Source organism: Miniopterus natalensis, chromosome 18, assembly GCF_054644295.1.
Source record: "Miniopterus natalensis isolate mMinNat1 chromosome 18, mMinNat1.hap1, whole genome shotgun sequence".
Taxonomy (NCBI): Eukaryota; Metazoa; Chordata; class Mammalia; order Chiroptera; family Miniopteridae; genus Miniopterus; species Miniopterus natalensis.
The window spans coordinates 13066247-13092181 of record NC_142098.1 but is presented as its reverse complement, the minus strand read 5'-3'; the positions used below and the strand labels follow the sequence as shown (position 1 = coordinate 13092181).

The 25935-nt window shown below is 44.2% G+C and overlaps 1 protein-coding gene across 2 annotated transcripts in view; it reads right to left on the bottom strand.

The window, feature by feature from the left end:
- The window catches only part of ANKRD11 (ankyrin repeat domain 11), a 203551-nt gene that overhangs the window by 31470 nt on the left and 146146 nt on the right, over positions 1–25935 (bottom strand). The window contains exons 3-4 of one of the 2 annotated variants that reach the window (XM_087827485.1): positions 8942–9089; positions 2187–2325 (exon numbers count right to left, since the gene is read on the bottom strand). In XM_087827485.1, the coding sequence (XP_087683611.1) occupies positions 2187–2325; positions 8942–9028 (226 nt within the window). In that variant the 5' untranslated portion in view covers positions 9029–9089. The remainder of the gene's footprint in view (positions 1–2186; positions 2326–8941; positions 9090–25935) is intronic. The other variant, XM_087827486.1, reaches the window with a different exon arrangement.

Genomic DNA, 25935 nt, shown 5'->3' with positions numbered 1-25935 from the left:
GCGTGCAGGAACAGCAGGGCCAGGCAAAAGGCCTACCACTGGTGTATGTGATACACAAAGATCAGCTAGTTTAGAGGCTCCTAATACAAGAGATGCCCAATACACCCATGAACCAGAATCATCTCACTGGAAAATCTAGTTACATCATATTAACAGAGCAGATATAAGAAAGTTATTAAAACTGGCCCCCAAAAGGAAAATAAACATAGAAAGGCAAGTACTATATTTTATATGTATTTAGATTTTTGTAACATAATCCTTGCTTGGAAGATTCTATTTCCTAAATGTTCTTCACTTTTTTCCTACCTCATAGTGATTTCCTCCCTCCCCTCACCTGAGGCCTGACACACAGATAGTAAACATGAGCACTCCCGGAGTGCCCCAAGAATCTTCTGGACACCCCACAGAACTAGCGTGGACACCTCCTGCTGAGAAGATGCTAACCATCAACAGACTAAGCTGTGAAGCCTACTGGAACACACAGACTCAAAAAGCCACTATCAAGATGAAATGGGCTCTTGAAACCTATATAATTTATTAGCCAATGTCACCCCACTAAATTCAATAAAAATTTTTTTAAGAAAGAGATAACATGGCCCTGCAAAGAAATCCTACCAACCAGACAGGGCAGCCAAGATTGTCCACCCCTAGGCATGCTCTACAGGAATGCCAATGCATCACCTCTACTCAGCCAGCACATTCTCTATGGAGGTGGGAACTCAACACTATCTCCTTGACTCTGAAAGCAAGGCTCCAGGGACTCACAGGACTGTCCCAGAGGTTTGAAGCCAACCTCTAGACCCCCAGCAACCAGGCAGCCAATAACCAACAGCAACAGCACGCCCTCCACAACTAGAACTAGTACAGGCATCAGAAACAGGAGAGGATATCCAGGCCTGGTCTGATCTCCTCTGGACCTAAAGGCTGAGTCACAGAATCCCTGTGAGCACCCCTCCATTCTGGCGGGAGTCCCACGTCCACATGTACTCACACCCTCCCTCTGCTCTACTGTTCCATGGAGCTTTGGCCCCACCCCTTGCACACCCACCCCTTCCAGTCCCCAATATGCCTGGCTCAGTGACAGGAACCATGGGATTGGTCCATACAACCTTCCTCATAGCCCAGCCAGCAAAACCAAACCCATTTCACAGGCTTTTAACTAACCAAAGTCTGCCCAGCTGCCAGGAACCCACTCCCTTGAGGAACACCTGCACAGGAAGGTGTGAGTGAGGGACCTATGACCTGACCTAATGAATAAAAGCTGAGACACTATTTTTCCAGGCTGTTCCCTCTGCCATTTCTCCCAGTTTTCTTACATATTTATCTTGTTTCAGTACCTGACACATATTCCCACATGCATGAAGCCACCACCCATGCCCCATCTCTGCAGGGCTTCTGCTCCTTGTCCTATGGCTGCATTGTGGGAATGCCAGGGCCCACCTCACAGCTGTGGGTTCACCCAGACTCTTTAGCCTTCTACATGTTCTGTGCTCTTTTTCACCCTTGACCTGCGACTGGCCTACAAGTCTGCCAAGCAATCAGATGCCCAGCAGGCTGGGAAGGCCCCCAGGCACCAGGATCAACAGGAAGAGAGAGTGGCGTGGCAGGACAGAGGCCGGTTACTGCCTGGATGCAGCACATGTCCCAGTGAGCAGCTTGAGATGGGACCAACTTAAGAGTGCACACACCAAATATTATTAATCCCTTACATGCATACACTCAAAGACACAGAGACATGTATGCACACATGCACATACTTGTGTGTGGGTACATGCTCACACACACACACACTCACGCGCAGACACACGTACACATATGCTCACGCCCAGGGCTGACCTGTACTCGCTGGGTCCTGTTTTCAGTGGTCCCTTTGGCTTTTATTTCAAATAATTGGGCTTAATTTATGTGTTGTTGTAGCCCTGAGGGAAACCATGTTTATCCTCCAATGCTCTGGGCCACCCCCAGGTGTGCAGCAGGACTGGATTGGGTTTGGGGCCACTTCCCTGGTAGAGCCCAGTGTGAGCAAACCCCTGAGGATGGGGTCAAGGACACTTTCTGTGGAACAGAAGAAGCTGGCAGGTATAATGTGGGAAGGGTCCAAGTGAGAATAACTTGGAGGCAGTCAGGAGGAAGCAAGGGGACAGAAGACAGCAGGAGGGGCAGAGGTGGCGCCGGGCTCCTGGTACCTGTGTCTGAGTCCTTCTGCTCTCCATTGGCCCCCACAGTGAAGGGCAGCTTCCGTTTGGTTGCTCTCTCTCTCACCTCCTTCCCTCCATCACTGCGGTCCAGTTTTGGGGTCTTGGTTAGAGAAACTTTATCTTTATCCTAGAAAAGAAAGTGACACTTTTAGACATCATTCCCAAATTAGTCTCAAAATCCTCACATCTACTATGGTCTCATTTATGTGCCAGTTAAAGCAAATCTATTATTTGGGCACTTAACAGCCCCTCCTGCCCACCAGGATCAGGTGTGCACATACGGCTTCCTCCGTCTTCCTCTATAGGGCAGACAGCCATGCTCACCCATGAGGCCCCTCACAGACCACAGCTGCTGCTGAGCCCTGTCCATGATCCCACATGACCTCACTTCTTGTCCTGAACCCAGAGGAGTCTTGAGAAATTGTGGCCAACAAATCCTTTCGTGAGTATGAAGAAAGCAAAGCATATAGAGACACAGTTGCACCGAACCCATTTTCCCAGGGAAAAGATCCAATAATGAGGTTTAAAAGCCTTAAAAAGGTGTGTAGACAGATGGTGTCCTGATTTCCACCACAAACTCACCCTGTGGAATAAAGGGGCCCAGCCACCCCACCTGCTGAGCCTCCTACTGTCCAGGAGTGTGTCCATCTCTCAAGAGGCTGCACTCCTCCCTTCCCATGAATGGGCTGGGTTCTCCTCCTTCCCTGACATCCTCTGCATACTCCCACATGGCCTCACATGACCCCCAGTGCTCATGCTGTCTCTGGGTGCTACCACAGGCCTGTGACACAGTGAAGCTGTCTTCAGGACAGGTCCTGCAGAGCAAGCATCAGTCCCAGAGCAGAGCTCACATCTGTAAACCTGAATGCAGATGACACACCCCAAAGCAAGAGGTAGCTGGAGAATGGGTGGGACACGTCCTTATCACCCCCTTCCTTGTTCTAGTCTCAGGGATGGTCTCCCCTGCAGGGTAAGGACTAAGAAACCCAAATTCTAGCCTTACCCTGACCAGCTGACCAATATGGGGCAAGTCTAGCACTATGTCTGCCTTGGTGTCATGATCTGTAGAATGGAAGACAGTGCCCACCTCAAGATGATAAATGGACCACATGAGGTGAGGTCGCATGTAGAAATGGCAGTGTGCAGTACCCTAGGGGAAGGTGAGGGTAGGGCAGCCCAATCCCAAAATGCAGTGTGTGTATATTGATGAAACAAGCACTTTGTGGCAACAGGAGCCCCTGCTCTGCTGGCTGCAACAGGTGGAAACCCTGGATCCAACCCCTCAGTGGAGAGCATCATCAGAGGTGGGTACTCCCTGGAGGAGCTACCTTCCAGCACCAAGCATAACTGAATTCCCTCCTCCTGTGGCCCAGATGATCCTCCAGCTTGATCACTGAGCCACAGCATCCACCACCCTTAGCAGCTGAGACACACCCATCAAGTGACCAGGGAGATCTCTGCCAGCACATGCTACCAGCTCCAAGGGCATCTGGAGTACCAGGCAGAGCCTGAGCCATGCTGCAATGAAGGGCGGACCCCTGGAAGATGGAGCTGCACAGATGCTAGACATGCTATCTCACCCCACAGAGCACCTGAGATGCCAGGATACAGCCACACCTGTCACTACCTGTACCTGCACCACAGAACTGGGAGAAGAACGGAAACCATTAGCAAAAACCCCTGCCCACCAAGAAAATTCCTGGCCCAGTTGGTGAATCTGATCTAAAGATATATAAAAAAGATCATACAAATAATAAAGTATTCAGGAATGTAAGAAATTTAAAAATCAATGTAATTTACCACCCGAAGAAAATCAAGGGAAGAGCCTGGCAGGGCGTGCTCAGTGGTTGAGCTTCGACCTAGGATACAGGAGATTGTGGTTTGATTCCTGGGGTCAGGGCACATGCCAGGGTTGTGGGCTTGATCCCCAGTTGGGGGCGTGCAGGAGGCACCCAATCAATGACGACTCTCTCATCATTGCTGTTTCTATCTCTCCCCCTCTCTCTGAAATCAATAATGTTTAAAAAAAAAAAGGAAAGAAGGTAAAGGAAGGAAAGCATATGATCATCTCAATAGCTGCAGAAAAGGCAGCTATTAATCCTGACACAAAGTCTCAGCACATGAGGAGAAGGGACAGTCATCTACCTGACAAAGGGGAGCCAGGATCCTTCTGCTCAAGTTCAGAAGACTGGGTGTTGCCTATAATCACCTCATCTATTGAAAAGCAAAACATATATATATATTTTTAATATATCTTTATTGATTTCAGAGAGAGGGAGAGAGAGACAGAAACATCAATGATGCGAGCCATTGATCGGCTGCAGCCTGCAACCCAGGCATGTGCCCTGACCGGGAATCGAACCCCGATCTCCTGGATTCTAGGTCGATGCTCAACCACTGAGCCATGCCCGCCCAGGCAAACATTTTTTTTAAATGAGCAAAATATATAAATATGCACTTTGCAAAAGAAAATATCCATATAGCCAATTAACATTTGGAAAGGTGTTCTGCATTAGGAAAATGCAAATTAAAACCACAAGGAAATCTAAATACTCCCACTAGAATGGCTAAAATAAAAAAGACTAACAGTATCAAATGCTGACAAGGATGGGCAGAAAAACTAGAACTTGAGGTGCTGCTGGTTGGACTGAAATGGTAAAACCGCTTTGAGAGTTTCTCATAAAGATAATGAAATGAGTGCATGTGTTCACAAACTGGCATAGTGATGTTCACAGCAGTTTCATTCACAATAGTAAAAAAATGAAACAACACAACTGCCCATTAAAAGGCAAATGGACACATTAATTCTAGTGGTCATAAACACAATATTCCACCACAATAAAAAAAGACACTGTTACAGGCAACAACTTGGATGACTCTCCATAAGCCCTCACAGAGAACAGCACTGATCCGTGAGCAATCACAGCATGACACCTCTGGGCCACAAAAATAAAATCCCCTCTGCAACCAGATGTGGCTCAATTCCTTTTTCTTCCCCTGAGGTGTAACAAAGTGTGAATCTTTAAATGACTGATTATATACCTGAAAAATCTAAAGGAATATATAATTAAAGGACTCAAATTAGTATGCAAATTAAAGAAAATGCTAGATACTGGAATTTTTTTTTTTTTTTAATATATCTTTATTGATTTCAGAGAGAGGAAAGGAGAGGGAGAGACAGAGATAGAAACATCAATGATGAGAGAGTCACTGATCAAGCCTGCAACCCGGGCATGTGCCCTGACCAGAAATCGAACCCCGATCGCCTGGATCCTAGGTCGTTGCTCAACCGCTGAGCTACGCCCAGCCAGGCTGGAATTTATTTTTATTTCCTATAAACAATTAGGAAATGATATCAAAATATCACTTAATAAATATCAAAAGACATCAAACATATAGAAATAAATCTAACAAAATATGTTCAATCCCTCTATATGGACAATTACAAAACATTACTGGGAGAAAATAAAGACATATAAAAATGGAGGGATGTGTTCATGGTAAGAAAACTCACATTGTTATAATATGGCAATTCTCCCAACACTGATCTTTACATTCAAAGCAATCCCGTCAAAATCCCAGCAGGCGTTTTGTGGAAATCAACCAGTTTATTCCAAATGTATATGGAAAAGCAAAGGGTCAAAAATAGTAAAGACAATTCTGAAAAACAACAAAGTTCAGCAAATTAAGGTACCAGAGATCAAGACTATAAAATTATGGTCATCACAACAGGTGGTCCTGGACCAAGGACCAAAGGTTCAGAACAAAGAACACAAGTTGGAACCCCATCTAGCTGGTGACAAAGGCTCTGCTGCAACATAGTGGGAGGGGGAGGGAAGGTCTTTTCAGTAAGTGACAATGATCATGTGAACATCCGTAAAAAAGAAAATAAAACTTGACCCCTAATTTATACCACAAAACAAAAATTCATTCCAGATGAATCGCAGACTGAAAGCTTTTAGAAAATAGTACAGGAGAACATCTTCATGACTGGTAAACAACAGAAAAATACAAATAAAACAACAGGATACCACTAGACACCCACCAGCATAACTAAAATTAAACTGATACCAAGTGTTAGCAAGAATGTGAGTCAACCTGAACTCTCACAGCTTTCAGGACTAAAGAACAGACACAATAACTCTGACAAACTATTAAACTATATCTACCACTGTGTAAAAAACCTAACGTACATATGTCCATGTCATTACTCTTATTCTAAACTAAAAAGACCCCCGAATGTTCACAGGAGAAAATGGATAAGTTGCTGAACATTCATACAATGGAATACTACACAGCAACAAAGGAAGAGAACTGCTGCTAAGAAAAAGCCTGTAAATCAGATGTAACACTAAACAACTGTTCTCATGTAAATCCCAATAGTAAAAACTTGTCTACAGTGACAGATGTCAGAACAGAGGTCACTTTGGTCAGGAGTGCTACTGCAGACTGCACAAGAAGGCTCCCAGGAGACTGACAATGCTGGTATATTTTGATCTAACTGGAAGTTATCCCAGGTTTAAAAAATGAAATGTAATATATGATACGCATTGATATGTCACAAAAAAAGTTCCAAAAAAGTTTTAAAATCCCAGCTCCTCACTATACTACCTGTACAGGGAAAAGCAAACACCTGCACTGCACCTGGAGTGCGTTAGAGGCTTAGCCCTAAGCTGTACAGCAGGAATAGAGCTCTCTGGGAAGACCTGGGTTCAAAACCTTGCTGAAGAGCTAGGTTGGGGCAGAGTTGAGCTTTCCTCGCTAGTAAAATAGGAATCACAACAGGAACAAACTGTACATTATTACAACATGTTTTCACTTCCTAAATGCTAAAAGAATACCTGAAACATTAAATTCAACCTTACCAACCACTTCTGTGTCAGACTTTGATATGCCATTAAAACGGTCAGGGTAGTAACAGCTGTCATGGGACAGCCAGATGGTGACCTGGTTGGCCCTTGTCATCTCATATATCCTTCACAATCAACTTAAGGAAGGGGTTCCATGCACATCATGTACAAAGAAAGAAAGGCCGGTTTATAATTCCCTATCACACCATGCTTTCCACACAGAGGGGAAAAGAAAGCAGTAGTACTGTATGAAGGATGGTCACGGTCCACTTGGCACATTCACCCTGGAACTACCTTTACTATGGTTAACTAACTCTTATCTATAAACGACCATCATCGAAAGAATCCAATAGGAATGAAAACTGTATTAGCCACTAAAAACAGCATAAATGTATCGATCCAATTGTTCTACTTCCATTTGTTGAAAAGATTACCTTTTCCCAACTGAGTTGCCTCAGCATCTTTGCCCAAAAGAATTGATCATACATGGGTGGGAGTCTATATGTTCCATTCATTGATATGCCTGTCCTAGGCCAATACCACACTATCTTATTATTGTAAATCTCTAGCAGCAATTTTCAACCAGTTTGCCACAGGAGTTTTTAAAACCTGCAATATTTGACTATTTAGTCAGGGGCACTGACTTCTTTTTCCTTAGATTGTCAAATAAAAAAATAACAGCCCTGGCCAGATGGCTCAGTTGGTTGTAGCATCGTCCTGTACAAATCAATGTATCTCTCTCTCTCCACCCCTCCCTCTCTCTCTAATAAAATCAGAAACAAAAAACTGAGATCACTTTTGAAGTCACTCCTCTTGGAAGAAGGGAGCAGATAACTGACTTGTTCACAATCATAAAGACACGGCAAAGCATAAGCTTAACCTCATTCTGATTCCAAGTCCATGTTCACTGGGCAGCCTCACACTGCAGGACAGGAAGTACCTACCCCAGAACCCAGTGTCACTCCACACTACAGGTTGGGAAGTGCACTCCTCAGACCCGCATTACCCCAAGCGGCAGGATAAGAAGTGTGAGCCAGCTGGGCGTGGCTCAGTGGTCGAGCATCGACCTACGATCCAGGAGATTGGGGTTTGACTCCTGTCAGGGCACATGCCCGGGTTGCGGACTCCACCCCCAGTCAGGGGCGTGCAGGAGGCAGTCGATCAATGACTCTCTCATCATTGATGTTTCTACCTCCCTCTCCCTCTCCTTTCCTCTCTCTGAAATCAATAAAGATATATTTTAAAAAAAAGTATACACCCCAGAGCCCAGTGTTAACAGCACATTGATAACAAGAATTTTATAATTACATCCCATTTTCCTATTCACACTGAGAACAAGCCAAATTTAAACTTAAATTATCCAGCAATGGTATTAGTCAGGATAACTCAAATATGGTTAAATGTCAGATTTAGTCTTATTGAAACTATGACAGAAATCCTGTGGTCCTGGGGGACAGAAGTATGGGGCCAAATAGAGGTTATCGCTAACATAAACCTATTATTTAAAGACTTACTTTGGTCCCCAAATCATAAATATCCTAAAAAGAAAGCAAGACCTCTGTGGCAAGACCACTGCTTTCCACACCCACCCACCCAACAGTAGCTTTTCCACTGCTGGCTGCAGAGAGAGGCCCAACAAAGAAAAATGTGACAGCTACAGAGACAGACAACCAGAGAGGGCAAGGCGACATTCTCAGCCCTTCTTCCAGTTTAGACACAGTGCATGTGCTGAGGATAGGTGAGCGTGAGGAGGAAAGCAGGGCAAGGATTAGAAGGGGTGCGGATGAGAAGAGGAGGAGGGTAAAGAGGTTAGGAGGATAAAAAGGAGAGGAAGACAAGGAGGAAGAGCAGGAAGAGGAAGAGGAAGAGGAGGCGAGCTGGACCAAGCATTACCTTTTTCCCTGTTTGTTTCTCCACCATGTCGTTGCTGAGAGAAAAGTCTTCTTGCTGTGGTGTTTTAGAACACCCACCCTTGGGCATCGTTCTTCTCCCCTCACTTGATCTTCATTTATACGGCCATCGCTTCATCATCAACCGTCTGCTTCAAAAGAGAGGAAGAGGGTTAAAAGTTGTTCAACTCAAAGCCCAGGCAATCTCGAATTCATGTGACAGAATGGACCAAATGAACATAACTAGCTCTTCCGACCAGCATCCAAGGAAGAGACCATTAGGATGACCAGGTGGTAAACACCAGCAGGAACAGCATCTATACTACATGACGGTGAACACGGTGGGGCAAACAAACATTTCTCAGCTGCAGAAAGGATCAACCAACAAAGGTGATGGCCATGCTCCGGGAAATGGTGACCAATACCCAAACCTCTGACTGCATGCTGGGTTCTAGCAACAATGGCTCTGCTCTTCAGGGTTGGGTACCACACATGCTCTTCACCGCCCCCCCACCCCACCTTTCCACTCCCTCCCAAATGGGCATGGTCACACCCAAGGTGCAGCACCTGCCCCTCGGGTCTACAGATCTTGTCCACCACCTTCTGGGCCATGGCCTCAACACCACTCATCACCAAGAAAAGCAGCTCCATTCCCACAGTGCCCCCCAGACAGGTTAGGTGAGAATCATTCCTCTTTCATTACTCTTTCCAGAAAGCACCAAGCACACCCAGTTCACCATCTTTTCCCAAATAAAATGTTCAGAAGGCAATAATGTGACACCTCTGAAGGAGTTTCCAGAGAATGTCCAGGCAACTCTGATGCCAGGCTCTGACCAGCTGAGCCAGACCCTGCACATAAACATGCGGCCCCGGCCCCAGCATTTCCCAAGAAATCCCAAGACACATGCTGTATTCATAAGGGTTTTTTTTTTTCTGATGTGTTTACACCTGAAAAAGTTTGCTGTCTGGGGGAGACTGCTCCTCCCAGGACTAGCCCTTTATTAGAGACAGCAAAGGGCTCCTGAAGTGGGCATGCCTTTCACACAAAAAACTAGTAATCAGCCCCTATTTCATTTACACGCAAGCGATTATTTCCCCTAAGGTAAATCTTCCCAGCCACTAGGCAATCCAAATTAGTCAATTCTAAACTGCTGACCTGCCATGCAGTGCCTTCCTGTAGAAACCCCAACAAAGATCTGGCTAAGACTCCTCTCACCAGATCTGCTCCTGATCACCTGTGGCTCTGAGGGGCACACAGTAACCTCTCTCTGGGACCTGTGTGAAGAATCAACTAACTTCCTTTCACATCTCCACCTGTGGCTGCATGACCTGACCAGACATGTCTCAGATGGACGTTCCTACAACACAGGCCGCCTCTCTCTACACTTCCCAGTTCTCGTATGCTTGTTGCACACATCACACCTGGGGTTTTAGCTGCACAGAGCAAGAGGAACAGGGGGAAGAAGTACATCTATTTCATTTTTCTAAAAGCCACTGCCTTCCTTTTCGTGTGTTATTTTCATTGTCAGAGTTAGAAAACACTTTATACAAAACAAATTGCATGCACTGTTTCATTTCCTTTTCCCACAGTTATAAACCTTTATGCTTATCTATTTTGAATGAGTAATTTTTATAATTAATTCACCTGGAATTAAACAGCCTATATTATGTATGATGTGTAGCTTTTGAAACACATGTTCAAAAGCATTCTGTAAGTGGCACTACCCTACTCTTCCTGCTCTCTGTGTGCTGAAGATCGATCTGCCCTTCACCAGGCCTTCTGAAGATCCTGTCTTATTTTTCCATATTAACTGATACAATTTCAAAAATTATCCTTTTGGTGCTTACCGAACTTAAGAACACACCTAAATTTATTTTGGGGATAGGGACATGGCTGACCAATTTTATTCACTTCCTTCTCCAGCACACAGTGCAGGTGAACAGGGTATTTCCATCCACATGCTCTGATGGCTGAGGCCAGAAATGGCATTTTCTATCACTATTTGAAACTATAAATCCTAAATTCTCAAATTTTCTACTATAGAACTCGAGCATCTCAGTCTGGAGGAATGGGATCTCAGAGCCCAACTCAGTGATAGCTGTTGAAACTCACTACTGTCTAGGAATTCATCAGCAATGTTTCAGTAGAAATTCAAAGATTATCCAGAAGTTAAAATTTTTTAAAACCCTGACTGCCTGCTCTCATGATGGAAAAACTGAGCAAAGTAATCATGGAATATTCAACCCTCCAGCTCCTGGATGTTAACACACGTGAGTCTGTGGAGAAGATGCAGAAAACACCGGTAATAGCCCAGGCGTGGCCACAGTACAGACCCCACAGTTCCTGGACCCTGATCTCATAGCCCACTTCACAGCATTTCAACCATGAGAGCACACGGACAGACACTTCATCCTTCAAACAACTGATTTCATTCAGTGTCCCTGAGTGGGCTCTGCTGGGTAGTCTCTATTCAAAGTGGAGTTTTGTGGCCTCTGAACTAACTGGAGAAGACCTGCTTCCATCTCCCACTCCCACCTCCCTGAGAAAGGCAGCACAATGGCTACTGGACAGCATGAAGAGAATATGATGTTTCCAGAACAACTGCTCCCAACCTCCAAAGCCTAATTATCTTTAAAACCACCACAGAAGCTGCAGGGCCAGAGAAAGTGGTGATACGAGTTCTGATCTTGCTCATTTGGGATTTCTTCCATTTTCAAAGTGCCCTCAGAAACTGGAGGGAGAGGTGTTTTATAGGTGGGAATTACAGCTAGGCTGAGTTCTGAGGTGACACCCAGCTATACTGGGAAAGAGCTCTGCTCACCATGGCCCAGGACCTGTGATAAAGATGATTTCTCAAAGTACAAGTTGAGTCCACAAAGTGGTGACCCTCAAAAGTGTACCAATCATTTCTGAGTACTGTGTAACCATGAAGTAGTCCACCAATGTAGGCTATCATGGCTATCGTTGTTAGTATTAAAATTAAAACACTGAAACCTCAGAATGCAAGTCTTTGGGTCCCAATTCCTCTGACCTAGATTTTGGAACAGGATCCTCTGTCACAGGCAGCTTGTCCCTTACTACCAAGAGATACTCACTAGTATTTTCGCTTTGTGACTAAACAACCAGTTAACTCCATGTGATCTATCACAGAGTGAGGGCAGGTCCACACCTCACCAGTTCAGCCTGAGGGACATTGCATGCTGGCAACTGGTCAAGCATGCTATGTCCTGTCCTGGCCCATGCGCCTCACTCACTTCTGAAAAGGCCACTGTCCTCAAGGCTCCACCCCAGCTCTCCCACAAAGACTGAGGACACAACAGGTGGGGTAGGAATGCCATCCAGAATACTGTTTTCTTTTCTGTAACATGTGTTTCTCAAGCCCACGTTCATGATGACAACCACCTCGGCACCTCACTCTCGGGATCCTCATGTTTGGGCATGGTGCTTGTTACAAACACCTCAATATTCAGCATTAACTAGGAAAACCAGGACAATGACAACTATTTCCTCAGGGCCTGGTACATCCCAGCACACTAGATTCATCTCTTAGGAGCAGTCATTGAAACAGGGTTCATGAAGGCTGTTAGTGAAAAAGAGACAGCGCTTAGATTTGCCAGCGACACATTCCAGTTGAGTTTCTAGGAAAGCTGGATGCACAAGTCAATCCATCACATGACTACCTGGCCAAGCCTAATTTTGTTATTTTCTCATGACAAACTAGGTGAGAACAAAAGCTCAAATTCCTGGTGATCCTACCCCAGATGCTGCTGGTCCCACGGGTGCCACACCAGCTTGTGCCCTTCTTCCTGGTCAGCTTCTCCCTCAGCTGAAGAAGAGGCCATGCCAGCCAAGGGAATGATGTCAATGAAGCAGGACCACCAGCAACTCTAGTCAATACTGTGAGGCCTCCTAGAGGAGCTGGCTTCCCATGTCAGAAGGCAGGTTCTAGAGCGCTACTGTGAAGCCCAGGCCTCCCCACTCAATGCTGGGAAGTCACTGTTTTGTTGTTGTTATTAATCCTTATCTGAAGATATTTTTTCCTTTTTTCCTCCCCCTTTTTTTTAAGAGAGAGTTGAAAGAAAGGGGAGAGACAGAGAGAAACATCGATGTGAGGGACACATCGATTGGTTGCCTCCCACACACACCCCAACCAGGGGCAGGGATAGAACCTGAGACACTTCAGTTCATGGGCTGATGCTCTAACCAGAGCCAAACCAGCTAGGGCTGTGCACTCACTGTTAAACCCAGGAAGAGGCTGGGACCACCTGAAAGTTGACATAGTGGAGAAAGTCTTCATGGCTGGCAACCCTCCCTTCTAGACAGTTCCAAGGCTGTCTGAACTCAGGCCCGGGGGCTTTCTCATCAACATGCTCCACAGCTGACCACAACCCAACAAGCCTCACTCCTGGAAGACCATCTTCCTAGGGGTGACCTGGCTGTCCCAGCTCAGAAACACTGTAAGTGCAGCATGAATCCCCTTGCTTCCAGTATAATAATAAAGCTATTGTAATAAACTCAGGGACGCTCTAATCCACATCAAAACAAACACTCCACAGCACACTGGGACACACACAGACTTGACGCAAAGCACCTGGGAAATGTCTGCAACATAGTACGAAGGTGACCGAGGATAGGACAGCTGGTCTGAGCCCTGCCTTGGCCACTGACCACCTCCTGCACAGGAACAAGCTGCTGGATGCAGGCCGTTTCTGCACCTCCAAACTGAATGGAAGCTGTTCCAACTTTGTAGGCTGTCAGGGCATGAAGACCATTTAGGAAAGCACTCAAGAGAGCCTGAAGTAGAGTGAGTTTTCTAAGAGACTGTCACATTCCCTGAGTCAAACTGGAATTTGCCAATTACCTGGCAGCCGTGTGTCAGAGCCCAAACAAAAATCCACTTAGCCTTGAAGGAAGCAACAACTGCCTGCAGGCAGGTCCCTGACCCATGGTCACACAAGGCAGGAGAGGCCATCCAGCCCTGTACCTATGCATACTGCAGGTGGCCCAAAGCCCACAAAATCTCCAGATGGCATCCACCTGGAAAAAATCTCCTTCCCACCTGCTGTGGAGTCTGGCATCTATTGGCTTAGAGAGACAACAGTTCAAAGGGCTGATAGGACAAACACGACAAGAGGCCTTTAGACAAGGATGACAAGGTATGTTCCTTTCCAAAGGTGCTTGAAACAGCCTTCAAGTGTAAGAACTGCCAGCAGACCCAGTCCCCACACATACCCCAATAAACACACTCAGGGCCTTTGTCTAAGCTGATTATCCCAAATATCACACTGTCTTCCCTTCTCTACACAAAATATCACACTGCAAATCATGGGCAGGAAACACAGCACACATGGAAGAAGCTATTCCAAGATAAAACCTGATGCAGGAAGGTGACAGGCACTACTGCAATGCCTGTGGCTTAGCAAAAATCCTAGGAATTTTAGCCTGGTACTGCATTAAGTGTCAAGCTATCAGCAAGGGGAATCAGAAGGCATTTTTACCGGCCTCATGGAGAGCAGAGCAGAGCCTGTGAAAGTTCCCAAAGGCACTAGGTGCCTTGTGGGCCCAGCCAGCCAGAGCAGCTCTGCCAGGGAGAGCACAGTGGAACAGGATGCAGGGTCAACAGCCCTGGCCACCTGTACAGGCCACACATACCAGTGATCAAGGAAGACCCACCAGGCCCCAGGGCACCTTGTCCAGCTGAGCTGCAACTACAGGAAGACGACAGACAGATAGAGAGGAAGACCAGCATGAACAAGCACACACCCCAGGAGTGTAGAAAACGCAGAAGAACATCAAGAACCCCTACTTACTACATGGCAGGAAATACAGACACAGAATGAAACATGGTACAACAAAAGAGAAACAAAGGATTAGAAGCAATCTTGATATTAGAATAGAAAAATTCAAGAAAAGAGAATAAAAGGTCAGAAATTTCAAAATAAGATAGGCCCTGGCTGGGTAGCTGGGTTGGTTAGAGCATCATTCCAAAACACCAAGGTTATGAGTTCGATCCCCAGTCAGGGAACATATAAGAACCAACCAATGAATGCATAAATAAGTGGAACAACAAATCAATCTCTCTCTTTCTCTCCCTCCCCAAAATCAATTTTAAAAAATAAAAAAATAAAATAAAAATAAGATAAAACATAAGTTCTGGAGAATCAATCCAAAACCCACCGTCATACAAAGGCAAAGACACTACCAAAGAAATAATAAAAGGAAATAGCCAAAGACATGCCTCTTTAAACAGAAAGAATCTGAGGGCACACAGCAGAAACGAACTGAGCCATAACCTTGCCTGGCCTCCAGAAATCCCCACCCACCGAGGACCTGAGGGTGGGGGCAGGGCCAAGGTCCTCAGTGAGAGAGTGAGATTCAGATTGCATCAGAATTCTCATCAACTTTATGAATGCCAGATGACAGTAGAGCCCTTGACCTGAGAAAATTATTTCCATACTGAAATACCAAATTCAGCCATACTGTTAATAAGAGGAAGAGCAAATTGAATATATTTTCAAAAAAACATGCAGAAAAGTGAAGTTAACTTCCTCTGTACCACATACCCCTCCTGAGGTACGGCCCCAGGCCAAAGCCAGCCATCTCCATTCAATCTAAGAATGGGTTTTATATTTTGAATCTTTGAGGGAGGTGATGGGGGTGTGTCCATAAGAAAATCAAGACTAATATTTTGTGACACATGAAAATTGTATGGAATTAGAATTCCATGTCTATTAACAAAGTTTTACTAAACCTCAGCCATGCGTAGATTGTAGCCCTGGTCTACAAATGTCTTCACACTGTTAAGGATGGGCAGACTGGATAGTCCACAGCCCTGAGATGTTTCTACCCAGGCCCCTCTCTAATACAGCTGTTCTCAGTGTTGTCTGTGGGCCCTGAAGGCAACTGGACCCTTTCAGGGGGCCTGTGAGGCCAACACTGTTTTCATAATAATACCAAGAGTTACCTGCCTGTCCCAAGGTGCACATGGCCATGCCCCAGAAGCAGGCAAGTTCCTCACCGTCCCTGTGCTCCTCACTGTCACATTATCACTGTAAAACAAGTCACTGTTACCTATGGCTTTCCTTGATAGAGCAGCAAAATTATAAATTTTAGCCTTGGCCAGGTGGCTCAGTTGGTTGGAGTATAGTCCTGTACACCAAAAGGTTGCAGGTTCAATTCCCAGTCAGGACACATACCTAAGTTTTGGGTTCAATCCCTGGTCAAGGCACATACAGGAGGCCACCGATCATGCTTCTCTCTCCCTTTCCTCTAAAATCAATAAAAAAATTTAAAAATTTTTTTAAATCCTCAGGTGAGGATTAAAATATATATTATATATAAATTTTATTAAACTGCAAATCTTGAATCCTTGTTCTTCCAAAATTCTGTGACAAGATGCAAGTATGTGTGACGCACTTCTGCTGCATATCAAAGCATAACACCTATCTGAAGAAAGCTTCTGCAAGTATCTTTACTGATTTCAGAGAGAGGAAGGGAGAGGCAGAGAGAGATAGAAACATCAATGATGAGAAAACTGTCATTGATCAGCTGCCTCCTGCACGCCCCTGACTGGGGATCGAGCCCACAACCTGGGCACATGCCCTGACAGAGAATCGAACCGCAATCACCTGGATCCTAGGTAGACGCTCAACCACTGAGACACACCCCGCCAGGTTGGCTGTGTTTTTATGAAACACAAGTTTTACCTGAAAGATTCTTTCAAGACAAACTATTATTATTATTATTATCAAGAACTGGTATCTGGCAGTTACTTCATCAAAAATGATTTAACTGAGCCTACCACTTCAAGGAAAACTAATAGTAGTTGTGGCCAATAGTACAATTTGAACTTTCAGGTAAAATCTGAATTTTAGAAAACTTGTATCCACCTCCATTAGCTTGACAGTATCTCAATGCTTAAAGACATTTTAATGAGATAGATGGTAACATAAAAAGGTTATTTTGTAAATAATGTGTAATATAACATGTCAACATTTGGAAGATCTGCAGAATTCAGTGAACCAATATATTCCAAATGACAAATATGGGATATTACAAAATCACACACAGGAAAGACCCATCCGTGCACAGAACACAGCAATGGGACTGCAGTGTCAACACTGAACCAACAGGGTTTTCACATTCTATGCTGCAACTCCTGTCAAAGTAGAATCCACAATCATGTGAGAAGGCTCCTAATGTCACTATTCTCCTACTACATGTCTGTGAGAGGCTGGATTTTTTTTCATACACTTTAAACAAAACAGCAGAATGCAATAGATGGAGTGCAGACATAGGCATCAGTGTCCAGCTGTCTTTTACTTAAGCCAGACATTAAGATATCCGTAGATATAGGAAATAATGCCACTTTTTCACTAAATTTTTGTGATTTCTTTTGTAAAATAGTTATCTTTCAGTAAATTTATTTATACTTATATGCATTACTTTTAGTGAACTAAATAAATTTTTTCTGTTACACTTTTTAAGACAATGTTTTAATACAATAATTTAAAAGCTATAGCCCATATAACAAAAGCTTTGTAGGATCCTCAATAATCCTCAAACCCAAGAAGTCTGGGAACCTCTCTCTGTAAGCACAAGAGCAGGAAAGGACTTACACTCAAGAAATTATGAACCAAAACCAGGAGAGCAGTGATGTGAAAGTCATAAAATGACTACTGCACAGAAACCCAAATTGTGACAAGAAAAAAAGGGGGGGGGGAGGAGTCTTAAAAAAAAGAAGAACTCATGCAAATAAACTTAAAATTGAAAGTGAAGAACCTCAAAATTAAAGTCAAAGTTATTTAAAAGCTGAAGCAACAGTGTTAAAACAGCATGGTGCTAAAACAGTGCTGACCCACAGAGCAGAGCCAGAAACAACCCCATGCCCATAAGTGAGCACTAACTTATGACCACAGAGGGGCCACAGGGCATGAAAGACAGTTTGGCTCATTTGGTTTTGGGACAAGTGGACATCCATATGGAACAACCAGACATGATTCCCACTTACACCACATCCAGAAACCAATTCCAAACAGATTACAAATCTAAAAGTAAAAAGCACAGCCATTAAGCTATTAGAAAATAGTATAGAAGCACAGCTTCACAACTTCAAGTCAAGGAAGATCTTTTAATCAGAAACAATAACCATAAGGAAAAGTCTGAAAATTATGACACTTTGAAAATAACGAATATGTTCATTAAAGGTCACCTTCCCAAAGGAGAAAAGACTCTTTCCTACACATGCACCTAACAAATGGTGCATATTTATCCAAAATATATATAAAGAGCTCCTACAAATCAATATGAAAAAGTCAAACCATCTAATACACAAATGGACACAAGGCTTAGGCACTTCACAAAAGAGGAAACCCACAAGACCAGTAAGTGGATGGAAAGTTTTCTTCTTTTTTGGTAAATCCTCACCTGAGGGTATTTTTTCCACTGCTTTTGGGGGGGGGGGGGGGCGCACGACATCAATGTGAGAGAGATTGACTGGTGGCCTCCCACACACTGGGACAGAAAGCAAACCCACAACCAAAGTACGCGTCCTCGACCAGGAATGGAACCCACAACCCTTCAGTGCTTAGGCCAACACTAACCACTGAGCCACGCCAGCCAGGGCAGTTATCAGCTCCTTTAACAGTCAAGTAAATGTAAACAAAAATCAAAATATGATATCAGGTATCAGGGAAGATCTACAACAAAGGAAGCTGAGGCATTATAATGGGAGTGTGAACCAATGCAGTAAGTCTAGCACTATCTACTCAGATCAAACATACACATATATCCTACAATCCAGCAATTTCATCCTGGGCACACATCCAAAAGAAATGCAAGCACAAATGCACCAGGGCACAGATACAAGAATGTGCACTGTGTGTAAGAGGCCCACATTGGTAGTATGATACTGTCACAGTGACAAGGAATACTATATAGCAGTGATAACACACAAATAACCTGAATGAGTCTAACAAATAATGTTGAGGAAAAAATACATTATATATTTACATAGATTTCCAAAAACACTAAACTACAGTGTTTAGGAATGCATACTTAGGTGACAAGATTATAACAAAAATAAGGACATGATTGTCATGGAAGTCTGGAGAATGGTGGGGGCTGGGGCACTGTGACTAAGAGATGGACCAAAGGGTTTTTCTAAGCGAAGGGTTACACATGTGTGTTCTTTATGATAAGCAAATTGTACATTTTCACTCTGGACTTTTAGGTGTTATGTTACATTTCACAATAAAGTTTAAAAAGTTGGACATGTTCAAAAACGTAGTACACACTATACTCTGGCAGGGCTTTAGAAAGTGAAAGGTTGGTTATCTGCCCTTGTTGCAGGACTAGCTCTCCCTCAAGTGCACCAGCCCCAGGAAGGTATGGTGGCCCCATCACCCTATGTGAATGATCCTGTTGAGAACTGTAGTTGTGCAGACATAATGAAGTAGCAGCTCAAGGCTTCCCAACATTTGGAGTGAGCCACTGTAATTGCAGAACAGAATGAAAACAGAAAACCTTGATAAATTAAAGGTAAACGCAGCATAGCTTTAGAATGTGGGAGGTAAAGAGGGGCTGAAAAAAAAAAAACCCAGTAAGAAAAACAACTGTTTTACACAGAAGGCACTAAAACACAGACTAAATGTGCTGAAAGACAAAGAAATGTAAGCATACTCCTGAAAGGCACATAACTGAATAACTAAAAATAATAATAGCCATGAAGCACTGAATGGAGGAGGGGTGAGTCCTAAGACATCTTCTAATGTGAATTCATATAGAAATTAATTGACAGAGGTGACCAGGAGGAGACAAAAACGCAACTGGAGAGAAAGATCAGAAAGAAGACGCAGGAATACTTGTGCATTTTTGCTGGGAATGCAGAAGAGGACAGCCCTCAAGGAAGAAGCTGTGGAGTACCCTGCTGTATCATGTACACCTCACCCTGCAACCCAGTCATCACACTGCTAGATCTGCCTCAAGATGCATGAACAAGGACAGGAAAAGGTAGCATGGGGCAATTTACTGCAATGCTACCTAGAGAGGTCCTAGGACACAAAGCCCACCTACTCAGGTCTGCTCAGGTCATGCAGCATATCTACACTATGGAGTAGGACAAAAGGGAAAATGAGCTATTACTATGGAGTAACTGCCATATTACCATCAAGAAGGCAATCAGAGAGGTGCGCATAGCTATGTTTGTGGTAACAAATACAGAATTATGCAAGGCTGGTTCAACATTCAAAAAACAATCAATGCAATCTACCATACTGATAGGCTAAAGAAGAATAAATTACATGATCATATCAACTGATGCAGAAAAAGTATTTAATAAAATTCACAACACTCATGATAAAAACTCTCGGCACAACAGGAGTACTACAGGGAAATATCCTCAATACAGCCAACATTCTTTTTTGTTCGTTTGTTGTTGTTTTTAGTTAATCCTCACGAGAGGGGGAGGGGGAGGGGGAGGGGAGGGGGAGGGGGAGGGGAGGGGAGGGGAGGGGAGGGGAGGGGGAGATCAATGTGAGAGAGACACAACAACTGGTGGCCTCCCCTACGTGCTCAACTGGGGCCAGGATCGAACCTGCAACCCAGGTATGTGTCTTTGACCATAAATTGAACCCAAGACTCTTTGGTGTACGGACCAACACTTTAATCACAGAGCCACACAGGCCAGAGCCAGCCAACATGCTTAACAGTAAAAATGAATGTTTTCTACCCAAGATTAAGAACAAAGCAAGAATATCCCCTCCTAGCACTTCTAAATGAGGATGGTACTGGAAGTAATGGCCAGAGTAATAAGGCAAGAAGAGGAAATAAAAGGCATGTAGATTGGGAAGAAATAAATAAAATAGTAAAACTTTCTTTGGTGTTCCTTTAGTATCCACTAGGGAATTAGTTCCAGGAACACCCCACCACCACCACCACCAATGGATACCAAAATCAATGAATGCTCAAGTCTCTAATATAAAATGGCAGACAGTATTTGCACACAACCTATCCACATCTTCCTGTATACCTCCTGTATATCATCTCTAGATTACCTACGTTACCCTAATACAAAGTAAATGCTATGTAAATAGTAGTTATACTGTATTGTTTAGGGGATGAGAAAAGTCTGTACATGTTCAGTACAGAAGCAACAACTATGATAGGCCTAACTACATAGTATACTTGAGAAACAACATAACTTTTTTCAAATATTTTCAATTCATGGTTAATTGAATCTGCAGATGTGGAACATGCAGATACAGAAGACCAGTGACAGTATTTGATAATAACATGATTCTCTATCTATAAAATTATAAGGAATCTACCAAAAACTCCTAGAAATAATGAGTTCAGCAAGGTTGCAGAATACCAGGTCAACACACAAAAATCCACTGTATTCCACAAACTTGCCTCCTGCTTGATCTCCATTCGGGAGCATGCAGGAGGCAGCCGATCAATGACTCTCTCATCATTGATGTTTCTACCTCTCTCTCCCTTCCTCTCTCCGAAATCAATAAAGATATATTTAAAATAAAAAACAATTTGCATTAAACATATGGAAACAAATAAAAACACAATACCATTTACAACTTGCTCTAAATAAAAATGAAATGCTTAGGTATATCTAAGAAGACCTATAAAAATTTTAGGGGGAAAAAAAAACCATAGGAGAAAATCTTCAAGACCTAAGGCTATGTATGTAAAGAGTTCTTAGATATGACACCAAAAGTACAATGCACAAAAGGAAAATATACTACCTGTGAAAGACCTAGTTTACAGGATGAAAAGACAGTATTTTTTCAATACAGTTGGGCAGAAAATATCTGCTAATCACAAATCAGACAAAGGACTTGTATGCAGAATAAACGAACAGTCAAAAAAAAACAGTAAACAACAATTCAACTAGAAAATGGACAAAAGACATGAACAGACATTTCACCAAAGAAGAGATATGAAAGCTAAACAGCGCTTTGGGAACTGCGTTATACATATGCATATCCCCTGCTAAGGCGTTTCCAAATCCAGGGTCAATCCCAGAATCATATTAGCATGATGAACAGCCATTTTTTAAAAAGTGAAATAACACATGACAGAAAATATCAGGAGGCATCACATATACCATCTCATGAAGAAAGAGTTATTTGGTAAACATGTCTTGTGTGTGTGTGTGTAGTGTGTTGAGGGCATAGACAGAGATGGTTTTTTGTCACAACGGGAAGCTGTTGGGACATTTCAGAAACACTGGCCTAACTGGCTAAGTATCCTTTGCTTGTGGTCAGAAATATCTAAGTTTTGATCTATAAGTATAGAAATGAACCTTTCTCATGTTAAGAGTTTAGGCCAAGTGCTCAAACAAAGATGGGAGGGGTGGAGCTACAGATAGAGACCCCTGAATGTGATGTTCTAAATACTTCTCTTGAAAAAATACTTTGCTATCTGGAACTCTCAGTGAGCATACCTTAGCTTCCACAGAATGTGCTCTGTCCTTCTCTGAAGAACCATTCTCTTCTCATCACTTTACTCCCCCAAACAGTGAGGTCCTGCCACTTCCAACTGCAGGCTGGCAAAGAGCCACAGCTGACGCAAAGTGTCAAGATGTACCACCCCGCTGGGCAATCAGCACATTGTGAGATCCCTGGGAGAAGTGCCCAGAGTAGCAGGCCAGGACCTGACCTGGGAGCAAAGATTGGTGGGCATTAGGCCTATTCTCCACTGCAGGTGCCATTCTAGACACACCCCAACTGACACACATGCACAGACCACCAAGGCCATGTCACATCCACACTGATTTATGCAAAACCTGCAAACAGCCCAAATGTTCCCCAGTAGGAGAGCAGACAGCCCATGGTGGCACCATGAGAGTACACTGTGGATAAGTTTCCCACAGTGCTAGAAGTATCTATGGGGGGTGAGGGTAAAATTCCTTGTCTTCATTTGAGTGGTAGCATGGGTATATGTAATATGCAATCCATCCTCATGCATATGGAAAGTGGCTGTCATTTCCTGCACCACCGTTGGCATGTGAGGCCTTTGCATTCGGGGGCCTTTGTCACCCTTGAGCTACAGATAAGATTGGCTATCCCATCAAGACCCTGTGCCCAATACTTGGCATATTGGCTCCCTCACTACCTACTTGCCAAACCACCCCTCTGAAAGCTCTATACCGTCTCAATACCCTGAGACAGGACACCAGGTGACATCACCTTGGTGTGCAGCCCAGTTTGTGAAGCCCCTTACACACACAGGTTTGGGTGAGATGAACCTCCACATAAACCTTAGCTGTGAGCCTGCAGAGCAGAAGCAAGTCTTCACCTTAGACCTACTATTCTCTTGTTTGTTTTGTCATCTCACCCAAGCACTCCTGAGTTTTCTCCAGGCCCATATTACTACAGGGTGATGAGCAGATATGCAGCAGCTGGTGGCAGGATACTACCGAGGGACATGCTTCAATCTGCCTGATGACTCTCAGGTAGATCTTTTATTAGTTTCTAAATTAAGAAGTTATGGTCAACATCACAGGAAACTCAACTTTGATACTTTTCCTGCCAGTTCAAAAAAGCTGTAACCATTACTTTACTGAGGGGTTTTTGGCCACGTGACCACACAGCCAGGAGATCTAAGGACTCAGAACCGCTGTCCTCAGGGGCGGTAAAGGCCCAGGGTCAAGGTAAGGCTGGAGTTTATTTTGCTCACTACCTTCACCAGAGCCTAAAGTGGCATGGCTGGGATAGGTGCTCAAGAAACATTTGTTGAACACTGACCAGGCAGCTCACTTGGTTAGTGTCATTCAGATACACCAAGGTTGCAGGTTCAAAGCCTGGTTAGGGCACATATCAACCAATGAATGCATAAATAAGTAGAACAACAAATCGATGTCTCCCTCTCTCTCATCAAAAAGCAAAAATTCCAAATAAAGGAACACTTATTGAATAAGTGTGAAACACAAGAGCACCCTTCAAGATTGTATCTCCAGGCCTGAGTGGAAAATTCCTAGCACTTTTCTACAAGGTTCAGATAATAACTACCAACTCTGCAACAATGATGGGGACCCAGAACTTCCAAGACATGAGGTGCCTTGTTTACAAGAGGTGCCTTCCAAGGAAGAGGGGAGGGAAGCCACCTGCTGAAGCAGGTCCTCCTGACGGGCGTGGCTGACATGCCCCTGCAATTCATCCCACTCTGTGCAACTATCAAGACTCTTGTGCCACCCCCAGGATGGTCTAACTCTGGCTGGACAAACCAAAGGAGAACTGATAAAAGTGTTTCATACAAGTATAAGATTTTAGATATCAAGAAACATCTTGGTAATGGGAATTTACAAGGAGGAGACATAACTAGTGACTCAGATTCCTTATTCCATGTGATCAGATACAGCAAGTGCCACATGAGCTGGGTCTCACTAGGTAGCTGTGAGACACTCACTTACACAGTACTCATTATTTTTAATTCTGTTGAACAATATGCTCCAACAACAGAGATAATGTGTGTATCTACTCCCTCTTTTGCCTAAGCCCAGTGTGCAGACATAAGCAGCTCTGATCACGTGAACATTTCAGGAAGCCCAGGACTCCAAGTGTCCAGTCCTGCAGCCCCACACCCCATGGTAGCATCCCTGCCACCTCATCCATGCCATTTTCTGCGATTTATAAGCCCACATTCCTGCATCAATGTCTTGGCAGAAATGAGAATGCAGTTAGGGTACACATCTATACAATATTGCCAAGTGGTCTACAGAAAGGCTGCCTCATGCACATCCTCATCGAGAGCACATGGGGCACCCTGTCCCCCCAACTCTTGCCAAAACTGCTTAAGAAAAAATTTAACATCAACCTATTGGGCCTGCACGGATCTTACTGGTGTGAGTGGCTGCCTGTCCACATGTATCTCTTCCTGTCTGACCACCTGCACCCCTTGGCTAGTCATCTGCTCTGCATGGATGGCTGTGCTCCTGTGTGCAGGCATAGTGGTTCCAGTTGGCATACATTTCTTCATTTTAGTAGTTATGTATTGATTTAGAGTATATTAGCCTCTAACCAATGCTAAGAGAGTGAGAGTGCCCCAGGACGTAACACTAGTCAGAGTCACATAGGTAGGTAGAACTTGAATCACCAGAGCCAGAATAATGACTTATCCTCCTCCCTTTGTTCTAAGCCCACCAACTGTGCTCAACCCTGTGTCCAGCCCCAGCCTGCTAGGCACACCTGCTGAGTGTGAGGGTCCTGCCTTCCCAAGCTCACTGCTGCATGTGAGACACACTAAGGGAGGCAGGCCATCAGAGTAACCTCCTGGTGCATCAGAGTTGCCACATCTCTCTACCATGTTCATTGCCAGATGCTGAGATGTGTCTAGCTACCGGGACCAGCAGTGTGGGTGATGCCCCCAGATGCATCCTCTGCTGGGCCAGGGTGGGTACGTCAGCAGCCCCACAATAGCATACCTCTTCCATGAAGCCCTCCACATCCATCTGTCCATGCCAGGTACCACCGAGGCACTCACCCTGACCATATGCTTCTCTGAGTGGCTGCACCCTGCATGACCTTTTCTCAGTGCCACAGGGCAATGTTCCCCAGGACAAAACCCAAACCAGGACAACCATCTGTTTACTATAGAGGGTACTGACAAATGCTGACCTGCTGCCAGTTTGAAACAGACCAAATTGGAAATACTGTATTCACAATACTGTTTTAGTTTCCTAAAACAGAAGACCTTTTGCAGAAAAAGGCTACCAAAAAAACTACCATCTTTGCTTCCCTTCCTTATGGTTAGATAATTAACCAGTTAAAACAATAGTTTCACTCTTTTAAATGCAAGATTTGTGAAATGGATTCTTGGAGCAAAACAAGCCTAATTAGTAAGAACTAAATCATCCAGAAATAAACCCAAAATGAAGCCACGTCCTTTCTTCTCAAAGTCACCATCAATTGGCCTGTGCCCCAGGTCTCATCAGACTCAGTAACGTAAAAACTGGGAAGAGATCCAGGGTCCACTGGTTCCTG